We start from the raw sequence: 13,510 nt of genomic DNA on the forward strand, positions 1-13,510 counted from the left end.
AAAATATTATCGGCATAATTTAGAAATTCGCTATTCCTAACATTTGGATACCCATTATATATTGTCATTATAATGGGTAAGCATTTACCTTATTTTAAAAAAAAAGTTGATTAGTATCCATTTTAAAGCAATTGAAATGATTTTCTTATATAAAACTTTCACCAAGTTCTGACTTAGTATATGTTTCCAGGTGTTACCCATCTATACGCCTCCTAAGGTTCTCCACCAAAGACACAAGCCGCTGCTACTAAGTGAGATCGTCGATCTCCAACAACGAACTCTCGATTGAAAGTATAAAACAATTGGCAGATGCATCCCCCAGCCCTCGCCTTATGCCTAAGGCAATGTATTTTAAAAGATAATCAATAGTTATAAGTAATCAATGAAAAGGCCTATTGTGTATCAAAATTAAATGGCAACACGAGCAGTATCATTAAGGAGATTGGTGGGTGAAAATTATATGCCATAATTAGCAAATATGTAATCAAGCCTAGAAGATAAGTACGTGAGTATACATAAAGTGGATCCAGAAATATATGATGAGTTATATGTTAGTAAACACGAGTAATAATGATGTTCCACGAAGGTCAAATAGAAAATAATAGCTTGTGTACGCTTGTCGTCGCGCGCTCACTATTGGTTTGATCAATTTCATTAGGTCTATGTCGTTTTAATAGCCTACTGCATGTGAAATGAAAGGTAATTTAATTATCATAATTATTTTCGAAAAATAAGATTAGTTGGCCTATTATGGAATACTAAAATACAAACTATAATTGATTCAAGAAATATGAAACTCCTTTGCAAATCGTGATCAATAAAAATGTCTCACATTGATTAAAATTTAGCATTGTCTGTTTAGAACTACGTATGTGCTTTCCAGCGGTTCCTTAGCAACGGGCCTTTTATTCTACCGGTGTCTTTTGTTGGTTTTCTGTGAGGGCTAGATATTAATGTCAGAATGTTCCATTAACCTCAGTTCTGTCCACGGTCTCGTAGTTGTCAGTGCTATACCGTAAACGAGGTAGACCTAGGCCTGAATGTATTTTGCACACCGGAGTATCTGCAAACATCCAACATGGTAATTATATTCACTTTCTAATTTAATTAATTTATTTGTAACGTTCCAGATAACCCACCGTATGTATTATTATTTTATTATCATTATTATTATTATTATTATTATTATTATTATTATTATTATTATTATTATTATTATTATTGTTATTATTACTATTATTATTATTATTATTATTATTATTATTATTATTATTATTATTATTATTATTATTATTATTATTAATCTTAGACGAAGCGGGTGAACTCGAGGATAAGGATTCTTCTCTAATGAGTTTTGTATATGCAATGTAGCACTTGATCATCAAACTATTTTTATAAATTGGCTTGACTGTTATCATATTTAACCATGTCATAACCATGCACCTATAATAATTTTCATTTATGAGAGGGAGCTATGAAAATTAATGTTTTTTTTTCTAGTTTTGCATTATTTTCTTGATTTTAGATCATTATTGTTCTGTTCCATAACAGTCATGAAGAAGATCTTAACATGACCATTTTTTTTTATACTATCAGGGGACTACTATCATGAGAGTTGGAATAATCTGCACCGTTCTACAGCTGTTCTTAACTATAGCCACAGCGCTTCAACCCGAAAGTAAGATTCGTTAGTTCAAATATTTTCTCTGTGTTTTACTATGGTAGGCCTATATCCACATTTGTTTTCTTTACAATTCCCTTGTCGGTTGATGAGCGCTTGGTGGTATGGTGGAAACGGGTCTATGAATAATTTCTATTAGTTCGATAAGGATTTTGTTCAAAATTCAGAAACCTAAAAAATTTCTCTTAAAACAATTTTATAATTTAATTACAATAGCTTGTTTATTTGTTCATAAAACATATTTGAAACAGTTGTTAATTTTCAAACATTTTCTCTAACCGGTTTTTCACATGAGGCTGTTTTGAGATGACGAAGACTACATTTATTTACTGATGATTAAGCCATATTTACCCTTACTTTACAAATTCAGTAAATGCAGCATAAATTCATTTTAACCATTTTACAGTACTGAACGTTTTATATAATCTACCCATTAGTATGCATTGCTTTCGTCGAATCTGAAAGTGCCAGTTACGACTTTGTACTACGGTGCAACTTTACAAATGCACCAAACGTTACCAACATCACCTGGTCATATCCCGCTGCATCGCACATTGATGAATCCAACCGATTCAATGTAATAACCACAAACGAGGATGACGACCAGTCCCACTTTACTGAACTTAGCGTCTATAACTTTAACGATAGTATCGATGAAGGGGAATACTATTGCATTGGTGAAGAACATGGCGGGGATATATTATTTGGAGGACAGTTTCTCATCAACGCATGTGAAGGTAAAAACCGATCTTTTTGTAAGATTATTATTTTTTTTCAATTAAAATCAACGTCAATGCCTGTGAAGGTAAAAACCTCACAATAGCTTTACTTCCAAAGCTGACATCTGTTTTGATAAAATAATCATAGGTTGCTAAAGCCATTGAGAATGTACTGGCTCAACGCCTTAGTCAGATCATGTTCCGTGGGGCCTTTCGAAAGTAAAGTCTAGTCGGCGCCCTTGACGCATAGAGGCCTACTTTGACCGACCAGTCAAAGTTGTATACAATGATAGTAATGTCATCTTATAAGGGGCATGTATTCACTCGGCAGAGAACTGCTGCCTTTCTGCATTTTCTTTTACTTATTAAAAAAAAATATAAGTTGGGCTCCCTGCTCGTCCTGGACGTATACAGAACATCAGAACCATGGGTCCCTGCTTGCGTTCCTGAGACCTTCTTGACCGCTTCTCTCTCTGGAAGCATTACTAATAATTGTAGGCCCAAAACGCCTGTTTATGCTTGCAACGATAACACGATAAAAAACTAAAAAGCAATTGTTCATATAAAAAATAAAAGAAGAGAAGTTTTCACATACTAGGAAGATTCGATAACGATTTATTGTGTATACGATAGCAAAATATTTTGACAAGTCTTTTCAAATGATGTCTTAATTATGGAAAATATAAAATCGTTGTTACTACTACGATTTTATTGTTTTTCCATGATTATGACGTCATTTGAATTGATTTGTCAAATATTTTGTTATCGTATATACGATAAATTGTTATCGAATTTATTTTGTTTTTCTATATGAACAACTACATTTTAGCATTTTATTGTTATCGTTACCGTTGCAAGCATAAACAGCCTTAAGATTTATAGAATTATAGAAACCACTCAAGTTAGTCTATATCTAATCGATAACATAACCGCTAATTTTTCCGGAGTCCTTTTAAATTGTACCCTGACCGGGGCGCCCTTTACAACCTGGACTCACTTCGCATTAGTTCATGACAGGGGGAAAATATATAATGTCTATGCAGATTTTTGTATGATCGGAAAGATAGCCTATAATTCATCATATTAGTGTGCCCCCCCCCCCCCCCCCACCCACTTTGAAAAACGTTTCGCCGGCCCTATAGTTTGCATTACCATCTCAAAACATAGGGGCCTACCACCGCCTATGTCAACATCAATACCATCCGTCATCAATGTCGTCGTCCTCATGATCATTTAATTAATCGTTATCGTCATCATCACCGTCATCATCATACTGTCATTATCATCACCATCATTATCAAGATTATTTCATATTTATTCTGGGCATCTAGGTAAAACAAACTGTTTCCGCGATGGACCTGAGCTGGGCCCCGGTAGAAAGTACCTCATTCTAACATTGAGCCTCTAACATTGGACCTCCACCCCACCTTTAAAAAAAAATCGCCCCTGATTCTTTTTGCTCTATTAAATACGGTATGTACCTTTAATACCTGGTAGATTTGTCCATAGAGGAATACCTGTCCGCCATAAATAAACCAAGAATTTGGAACTGCTAATAAAGTAGGCGGTTAAAGACTCACCATCAAACACAGCACATCATTAAAACTTTGATACAATTGAAGTGAATTTAAGCTTTCATCTATAGACCATCAAAAATTAATGTCATTAATGCTCAGGACGTACCAGCAATATGTTATTCACTTGTATGCTGAATTCAAAAGGCAACCAATAGCTTTAGATACAAGATACAAGATACAAGTCAACTTTATTGTCAAAATAATACATTCTGAGATATTTGTTGTACATGACATAGAATCGTTCATAAACATATAGAGTGTTAAATAAAGATTTCTAGAAAATAAAAATTTGAGTCCTGTGCAGTTATCTTCTGAAATTTTGATTAAATAGATTACAAGCGATGTACAATGCTGAATTTTTAAAACGGTTTGTGGATGCTTTGTTTTGCTTATGTCTAACCCTTCCCGATCTATTTATGATAATGTCTGAAAATAATGGATGGGATGAATCTTGCATAATTGAATTAAATTTCTTAAGTAAAAAATCATTAAGAAGGACTTAACGTCGGCTCCAATCACTCTTCCAGCCTTATTTACAACTCTCAATAATTGACATTTACTGTCTGCGGTGATATGAGAGAACCAAATAATAATACAATAAGAAAGAATTGACTGGACAACCGAGGAATAAAACATATGAATAAGATGAGAGCTAACATTAAACCGTTTAATTCTATATACAAAATACATTCTTTATTTGCCTTGGTACGGATTTCTTTAGTGTTGCTTTCCCAGTTAAGTTCATTATCAATAACCAGTCCAAGATACTTGTGTTTTTCAACAATTTCCACCCTCTCATTATCGATTACAATATTTTCATGATTAGCTTTATTTTTTCTTCTGAAATCGACAATAACTTCCTTAGTCTTCTTTGCATTTAGTTCAAGAAAATGCTCCTTACACCAAACAATAAAAGATTCAACATAGTCATAAAACAAGGATGTGTCATTTTTTGAAATCAAACCAATCAGGCAAGTATCATCAGCAAACATAATATTAAATGATTTACTTGGATCAATATTACTACAAAAATCAGAAGAGTATACCGAAAAGCGCCAGGGCGACAAAAAACACCCGTGTGGTGCCCCCGTGCTACAAGTCAACGACTCAGATACACTACCCCTGAATTTAACAATCTGTGTTCTTTCATATAAGAAATCCGAGATCCAGAGGTTAAGTCGTGGGTTTATTCCTATATTTATTAGCTTCTCAGTAAGTAGATGGGGCTGAATGGTATTAAATGCTGCCGAGAAATCTAAAAATAATATTCTAGCATAGTTATTAGGATATTCGAGATGAGCATACACCCTTTGCGTGAGCGTCGTAACTGCATCAACTACTCCCCTTTTTTCCCGATAAGCAAATTGATAACTATCAATCACATTATTTGTCTGACAATTTAATGCATTTTTCATGATTTTTTCCAAGCATTTCATTGGAATTGCAGTTAATGCCACTGGCCTATAGTCATTACAGATGTTAGGTTTATCATGTTTTGGTATCGGTTTGATAATGGCAGACTTCCAAAGTTCGGGTGCTCGACACAAATCGACTGACCATTGAAATAAAAAATGAAAAGTAAACTTTAATTGAAAATAACATGTCTTCAAAACTTTTCCTGAAATAAGATCAGGCCCTGCGGCTTTCTTAGACTTAAGATTTCTAAATGCCTTCTCAACATCACTTATGTTAATTGAAATATTATTTTCTTCTGTTATTGAACCTGTGAGTCTTTCCTTCTGAATGTTTCGAAACTCCGAAAAATCCCACTTATCGAACCTAACATAAAAAGAATTTAAATCATTCGCCGTAATATCAGTATCTTCAACATTTGATGCAATTTTAAAGTTTCCAGTTACATTAAAATTGCATCAAATGTTGAAGATACTGATATTACGGCGAATGATTTAAATTCTTTTTATGTTTTTAAATCATTCGCTTTATTCAAGGAAGTATAAAATGCCTCCTTGGTTTATTAGAGATAATGCAGAGCACGTTGAACCCTGTGATTTTTAACAATGTATTATTTAAAAGGCCTAATAATTTTTAGTTTTTTATTGTATTATATTATGTTTTCGTGTTTCTTGCACTTTATTTTTTAAGGAATAAGCATCTGATTTCATCTATTTATGACATTAAAAAGAAATTAAACAAATGTTCTATCATTTTCACATTATCTTATTCACATTATTTGAAATGACGACATGTGATTTGGTCATTATTTTGTGTCATGGTACTACCGTCTTTGTCCAGATAAAGTATATCATAACATTGTACCCTTTCATTTTTAACATTGCATTATTTAATTAATCTAATAGGCATAATAATTCTCATTTTTCTTATTTTTAATGTGTTCGTGCTTCTTACACTTTATTTTTGAGGGAATAAGCATCTGATTTCATCTAGTTACGACATTGAAAGAAAATTTAAAAAATATGTTCTATTGTTTTCGATTTACACTTATCCACATTATTTAAAATAACGACATTTGATTTGGTCATTATTTTGTGTCATGGTACTACCGTCTTTGTGCAGATACAGTAGAGTATAACCTTTGTGATTTTTTTGTGCCCACTCTATAGCATTAGGTGCAGAGATACATATAGGCCTGTTATTCTCTTTCATGAATAGGCCTATTTTTATAGGGGAAGGTATGTTACTTCAGTAACGGAGGAGCTTAATCTTTTTAAATAAATAATGTTCAAGAAACTCGAATAATGTACACAAATAATACGATTTGAATAACAATGACGAGCTGGTGTAAAGAAGATGCAATTAAATAAAACATTTCCTATGAATTGTACATAGGGAAGAATAGAATACTGTGCACTTGTAAATAGCAACTGGTACGATTTGAATTACGTTTAAATTGCCAAATTAGTGAGGCATTAATGACTTATTTAGGTTTACGAGGTACTGTACATCGTGCAAAGTACCTATGGTCCATAACCACAGGGTTACAGGGAATGTTTGGACCAGTACACCGGGGTAACCCCTACTCTTTTCCAAAGATGATACTGGGTTCTTTAAAGCGCACATGAGCCAAGTGTTACACAGATCCTACGGCTTATAGTCCTTATCAGCAGTGGCGGCGATAGGATTTCCCCGACGACAGGGCAACGTCACCGACAGGCAGGGCAAGAATTGTACACGTAGACCTTAGCCGGGGTGGGGGTGGTTGGGAGGGGCTCCCCCTCCTAGAGAAATTTAAAAGAAATAAGCCACTTAACGCTCGCCGATCACGCATAGATTTTCCAAAATGGGTGTTTCATAAAAAGAGAGACAAGGTAAATTTGACTTTAAAATGTTTTTTGATATTAGCGTTTTAAAATATTATTTTTCATATTGCCAATCCCTAATATAGTGGACTAAGCGTACAATTTTGGGCTATTTTAACATACAATCTTTTCCCATGAGCCCTACCAGTTGTCTTTAGGGCCCCTGAACCAATGGGCCCGGTTCACTGAACTGCCTGAACCATCGGTAGTTAGGCCTATGCCACATCTTCGAAGTATATAATAAGGATGTAAGTTTTTTAAATTATTGACCAAGTTTTTTTTAACATTCATAAATGGGGAACCCTTCCATAGTATACTAGAAGGTTTCTTTTTGAGGCTCTATAGTGAATGGAGCTATTTCTTTTTTTTTAATTTAAATTTATTACTTGATTTAAGTATTTTTTTATTATGTCAACTGCAGATATAACAATGGACCCGGCATTTAATGAGATTGAAAATTTGGTAAGTCTAAGACTGAGCCCTTTTGTAAAAATGTTTTTGAAGGGTTTTGTCATGTTGTTTTTTTGAACATTCATTATACTAATGTTTATATTTTATGATAATTGTCTGAAACAGGACCATTTAAAACAAACAGACAGTTACATTTTGTCTGCTATTGTGTCTTGTGTAAATATATTTTATATAAATAAACAAAATTACAAACATCATCTGTATATATTAACATATAGGCCTATTAACATATATTAACATAATTATTCTTGACGGTTTGTAACACGACACGTAAAACAAGCAGCCTATAATCATAAAAATCACCACAATGTATATTTCAATGTCAATATCGTCGTATACGAAGAAATAATCAATTCGAGATCAATACTTGATTTATGATAAAGTACCTGATACTACTACCAAACACATGAAGTATCAAGCATATAGTAATATTTTGGTGTGCTGTCGTGCATGCTTAGACATAGCAATGGTATCTTACACAGCCTATTATAGGGGCATATTTTGGCCGGTGGGTAATTTTAGGATCACGGACATTCCTGTAGAGATTTTTTTTGTATTATTGATATATTGTGTTATTAATGTTATTATTTATAATAGTAGGAGCGTATGGCGCAGCGTGTAATAAGTTGTTGGATTTCTGGTCGAGAGATCAGGAGTTCGAGACCAACGCTCGCCATACTGATTGTGTTCTTGGGCAAGACACTTTACTTACGTTTTTCTCTCCTCACCCAGGAGTATGATGGGGAGGGTCATGCTGTTAACCAGCTCGTTGGTGACCCTGCTACGACTGTTCCAGTCAAATTAATAACAGCAACTAGACATAACTGATATCATACGAGATTTAAAAAAATTGATAATATGCCTATATTATTATTAATAAGATATTAACTATTACTATTATTATAAATATTAATATTATAGCCTTTTCAACATGTTTGTATGTATTATCTTAATTAACCATGTAATTAATTACTTTGGTATTGAATTTATTCAGCTTGATGAGAATGAGGAATTGAATGTTGAAGAGGCAGATACTATACTAACGCTTGGAAATGATTTGTACGACACTTACGACTCGTCAGAGTTCAAGCAAGAAGTGGTGAAAGTGTTTGTTAAAGTAGTACAACAGATATCGAACCTGAATTTCACTGAACAGAATGAAACGATTGACATACTCGATGTAAGATTATGTTAGTCCTCATTAGGGTAGGAAGTACCCCAGTACGGGATGTCCGAGCCGGGACCCAATATTAGTTTGCCAGGGTCTGAGACAACTACGGCAGGGTATATTTTGCCAGAGCCCTGGTCAGAAACATATGGCGGTCTTAACTTAGATATTTTTAAACACTTGTATTCAAGCAATGTAATACAGTTAGTGAATAGAAAGTGATTATACAAAATATTTTTAATACTATAATATTGTATTATAGGCCTAATACTGTTATGATAATGTAATGATATTAATAATACTATTATAAGCAATTCTCTAATATAATATCGATAATGATGATGATGATGATGATATAATATTGACGGTGATAATAACAATATTGATAATAGTGATAATAATAGTGGTGATAATAATAATAATAATAATAATAATAATAATAATAATAGTAATAATAATAATAATAATAATAATAATAATGCTAATGATAATAATAATGATAATAATATTAGTAATAATAATAATAATAATAACATAATATTATCTATTATATTCTTTTTATTAATAAAATTATTAATGTATTTTACAGCAATATCTTGAATTATCATCCGAGACCTTGTCGATAGATACGATAGAGGTAAAGCAAAATTGTTGGAATTTATTTTTATTTTATTCTATGTTATTCTTATTAAGCCTGTCGTTAACTGCAAAAGAAATATACTTAATTATGCAAGAATTACAAAAAAGGATATATACAGGCTGGTGAATGTTGTGTAGTGGCCTTTAGTAAGAATGGTGGGGCCAGGGGGCCACAGTCTTCTCGTCGGGAGGAGCCTCTCTGCCGTTGGAAAGAACAAAATTCGTCAGGCTTCCGTCGGAGAGAAGAAAAAAAAAACGAATCATTGAGAAGGAAGAATTCGCCCCCGGAACCCCTATGAAAGGGTTCTGGGCTGCCCATCCTATGCTCCCTTCGGCCTTCCCGTCACGGGCGTCACCCCCTACCCCTGTCGGGGACATTATTGGAAACCATCGGGTAAATAATGGCGTCCCCACTGTTTAGTAACAGAACATAACGGTTAACTGCTTTCATCACTAATGCCATTTTTTTTTATTGCATTATCAAGGATAATGACTTTTCAGATGTTATTCATTCGATGGAAAAAACGTTTACAAATGCCCTGGACGTCCTCGATGAAGACACACCTCCTGTCGTCATCAAAAGTCCTAAGGCAGGTATGTATTGACTGACAAAGTAGTGTATATGAAATTCTTTTAATATTTGTTTTGAGTGCGTTAAATTTGCATTCTTCAAAAGTCCTAGAGCAATTTCATTTTGTTAGCATTTTTTCCCGTGTGTTTCAGCAATGGGCTAAAACCATAGTAGATTTTCTTGCGGAAGTGAGGTAAAACCGTTGTTAAATTGCACGTACCGTTATACTTTAATGAAATCTGTCCATTTTTATTTATTTATTTATTTATCCATGAAAGTTCGGTACAAAACCTGGGAAGGCAAGATAGCTACATAGTCGATCGACTAGTGGCTAATAATTAGCATCCCTCTTAGCTTAAAGTACAGACTAACATCACAAAAGAAAGAAAAACATGAACAAGACATCAAGAGGATAATAGTTTTTAAGGTGTTTAAATAGATTATATAGATAACAAATTAGACTTCAAACAAAGAGAGGCATATGATTCTTTCAAGATTTACATGTAATTTTCAAAGCAAATTTTTGAACACGTTCAAGTCTGCTACTTATAGATAGTCGTACTTAAAAAGCTACCACCGAGGCCTGTAGCACTACTACGTCTACAATAATGAATCCTATGAGCTTACTGGAGGTTCCGTCATATTGATACCACACAACATTAGCAGTTCAGCAACTAAAAGCGCCGCACACAAACAAACATGGGTTTTGAGTCTTTCTTTCAATCTATAGTATTTAGAAAATTAAAATGAGCAAGTTATTCTGGTTAAGGGTGTGAAACAAGCATGTTTTTCCGGTTAAGAATGTGAGACAGCAAGTTATCCTGGTTAAGGATGTCAGACAAGCAAGATATTCTGGTTAAGGATGTCAGACAAGCTCCGATATAAGCAAGTTATTCTGGTCTGCTTTCTTTCCTCCATGTTCTGGTTAAGGAAATGAGACAGCAAGTTATTATGGTTAAGGATGTGAGACAGGAAGTTATTCTGGTTAATGATGTGAAGCAGCACTTGCACTTGTACCTAATGCTCTCATGTGAATTAAAAATTAACATAACGCCCTTTCTCAAAAGAGACCAATACAAACTAATGAACATATTGGGACCCCTCTGGAAATAAATTCTTTATTGGGATTTAGAGGGTTACGCCGGCGGATATCAACATTGATGACTTATGCTCTCAATTTTGTTTAATTGTATTCTGTTGTTCCTGTTTTGTGATGTTATTAAGTTGATATTATTTAAATCAAATTAAATGATTATTTTTGTTTTGTTCTCATATCATCTAAAGCCTTTTTCTATAAATCACTACAGTATTATCACTGCAATTGCTATACTTTGGAGGGTTCCCCGATTTGACCAACCAATCAGCGTCGCCGAGGAGAGCGGTGTAATAATTTTATGGAGACCAGGATTAAGTCTTACTTTTTTATATAAACAGTTTTGATTATTTTGTGTTATGTTTTTGGAATTAGAAGTGTAGCTGTCTGTGTTAATCTACTTTTAGACCTGGGGTTGGATGTAATGACGTAACATATTTTTTGAAGAAAGGACAGGTCTTCAGTGGAGAGGGTGCCTGGTGCCACAATGTTTTATAATACGTACCCTACATAAGAGAAGGTAGCCAGAGCTATTGAGAGCGAAAAATTATCCAAGAAAGGGTGGTTTGATGAGGCTCAGTCAGAGAAAAAAATATATATAATTAATAATAACAATAATAATAATAATAATAATAATAATAGGCCTAATAATAATAATAATAATTGGCTTAATAATAATAATAACAATAATAGGCATAATAATAATAATAATAATAATAATAATAATAATAATAATAATAATAATAATATTAATAATAACAATACAATACAGTACAATACCGTAAAACCTCGAATTGATGCCCTGGGCTTCTTTTTTTTTTTTTTTTTTTTTGCGAACTTTGGATGGGCTTCTTTTCGAGATGGGTTACTTTTCGAGATGGGCTTCTTTTCGAGACTATTTTTTTAAAGTAAAGAATAAAGATTCAAAATGAATGTTGTAAATTTGTGATTTTGTACAATTAAACAAATAAATAAGGTCAATGTAACATCAATCTGTATTATGAAGTGTATTTAACTGGCATTAAATCACCTCGATATTAAGCCCACTGGGCTTCAATTCGAGGTTTTACGGTAGTATAATGGGTATTAAAAAAACACTGTAGGCCTATATAGTACGCAGCCTCCTCCATTACGAAAACACATAAAGGCCCATGGGTTTGTGCTACATTAAAAATCAGCTATTACTTGCTAAGTTTATTAAATTTATTCAAACAAAAACATAATAAAACATAACAACTGTACACTTACTACCACATTGTCATTTGTAACTTTCATCAATACTGCGAAACTCGTCGTGTGGTTACAATTACAGTTAGATTGAAGACTATTTTTAGCTGTTGACGTCACGCATCCAAACGCACTCCAATACCTGAAACAAATAATAATTAAGTAACTATATATACAGCCCCTCTTTATTACATCCATCGCCGTGGTTTGGTACACCTCAGCTAAGCACTCATCTTTGCTTTATAAGTCTCCCTGTGGCTTTTCATCAACCGCCTCAGAACCACATTTATGATATTAAAATATGGTCATGATGTTACCTTATCATGACCATATTAGGTGAGTCGAATGGCCGAGCGGTCAAGGCAGGGGCGCCGCAACGTACAGCCATGATATATCGGCGTTGGTTCGGACGGCACGCTCGCCTAATGGTTCTGGAGGTGGTGTAACAATTCTTCTCGGATAAGGACTATAAACCGATAGGCCCAGTGTACAATTGGCTCACGTGCACTATAAAGAACCCAGTACATCTTTCGAAACGAGTAGGGGGTTACCCCGGTGTACTGATCCATACTGCCCCTCTTGTGGACACACAAGAGTAGCTGGTACCGATATAGGCCTACTGGGTAGCTCAGACACGAAGGGACCCTTAGGGGAGAAGAAAGTTACTGTACGAGCTAGTCCACGCCTCTATATACGATCATCCTCACATCAGAGGGGCCTGTACTTATCGGAAGATGGATCAAAGATACTAGAAATACAAGATAGAGTTCTCCACACAAAAAAAGTGTTCCACCGTGTTCCACCGAAATGCATGGTGGGAATACGAAAAATGGGACGCCCCCTACAGCTGGATCTAAAAAAACTTCTGCCAACCTTTCGTTACCAAGTCGTCGCATATTTTATTATCAATTCTCAACAAAGATACTAGATATAAAAACAAACTGGAAGAGACACCCAGACAGTGACATCGGTGAATACATAACCTCCTTGGTGGCGGTAGAAATCGTTGCTATTATCCAAATAATACAAAAAACAATTAAAGCATAATCATGAATCAGTAAAGAATAAAACAATAATACAGCGCAG

General features: G+C 34.1%; 1 protein-coding gene across 1 annotated transcript in view; it reads left to right on the plus strand.

Annotated features, from left to right (window-relative positions):
* The first annotated feature begins 974 nt into the window (after positions 1–974).
* LOC117122218 (adhesion G protein-coupled receptor L3-like) overlaps positions 975–13,510 on the plus strand; it is a 24,269-nt gene continuing 11,733 nt past the window's right edge. The window contains exons 1-7 of the mRNA XM_033267728.1: positions 975–1,081; positions 1,597–1,678; positions 2,119–2,418; positions 7,677–7,717; positions 8,721–8,906; positions 9,484–9,531; positions 10,019–10,127. Of these exons, the coding sequence (XP_033123619.1) occupies positions 1,079–1,081; positions 1,597–1,678; positions 2,119–2,418; positions 7,677–7,717; positions 8,721–8,906; positions 9,484–9,531; positions 10,019–10,127 (769 nt within the window). The 5' untranslated portion in view covers positions 975–1,078. The remainder of the gene's footprint in view (positions 1,082–1,596; positions 1,679–2,118; positions 2,419–7,676; positions 7,718–8,720; positions 8,907–9,483; positions 9,532–10,018; positions 10,128–13,510) is intronic.

Source organism: Anneissia japonica, unplaced genomic scaffold (genome assembly GCF_011630105.1).
Source record: "Anneissia japonica isolate Jap-2015-1 unplaced genomic scaffold, ASM1163010v1 scaffold287708_len1499824_cov190, whole genome shotgun sequence".
NCBI lineage: Eukaryota > Metazoa > Echinodermata > Crinoidea > Comatulida > Comatulidae > Anneissia > Anneissia japonica.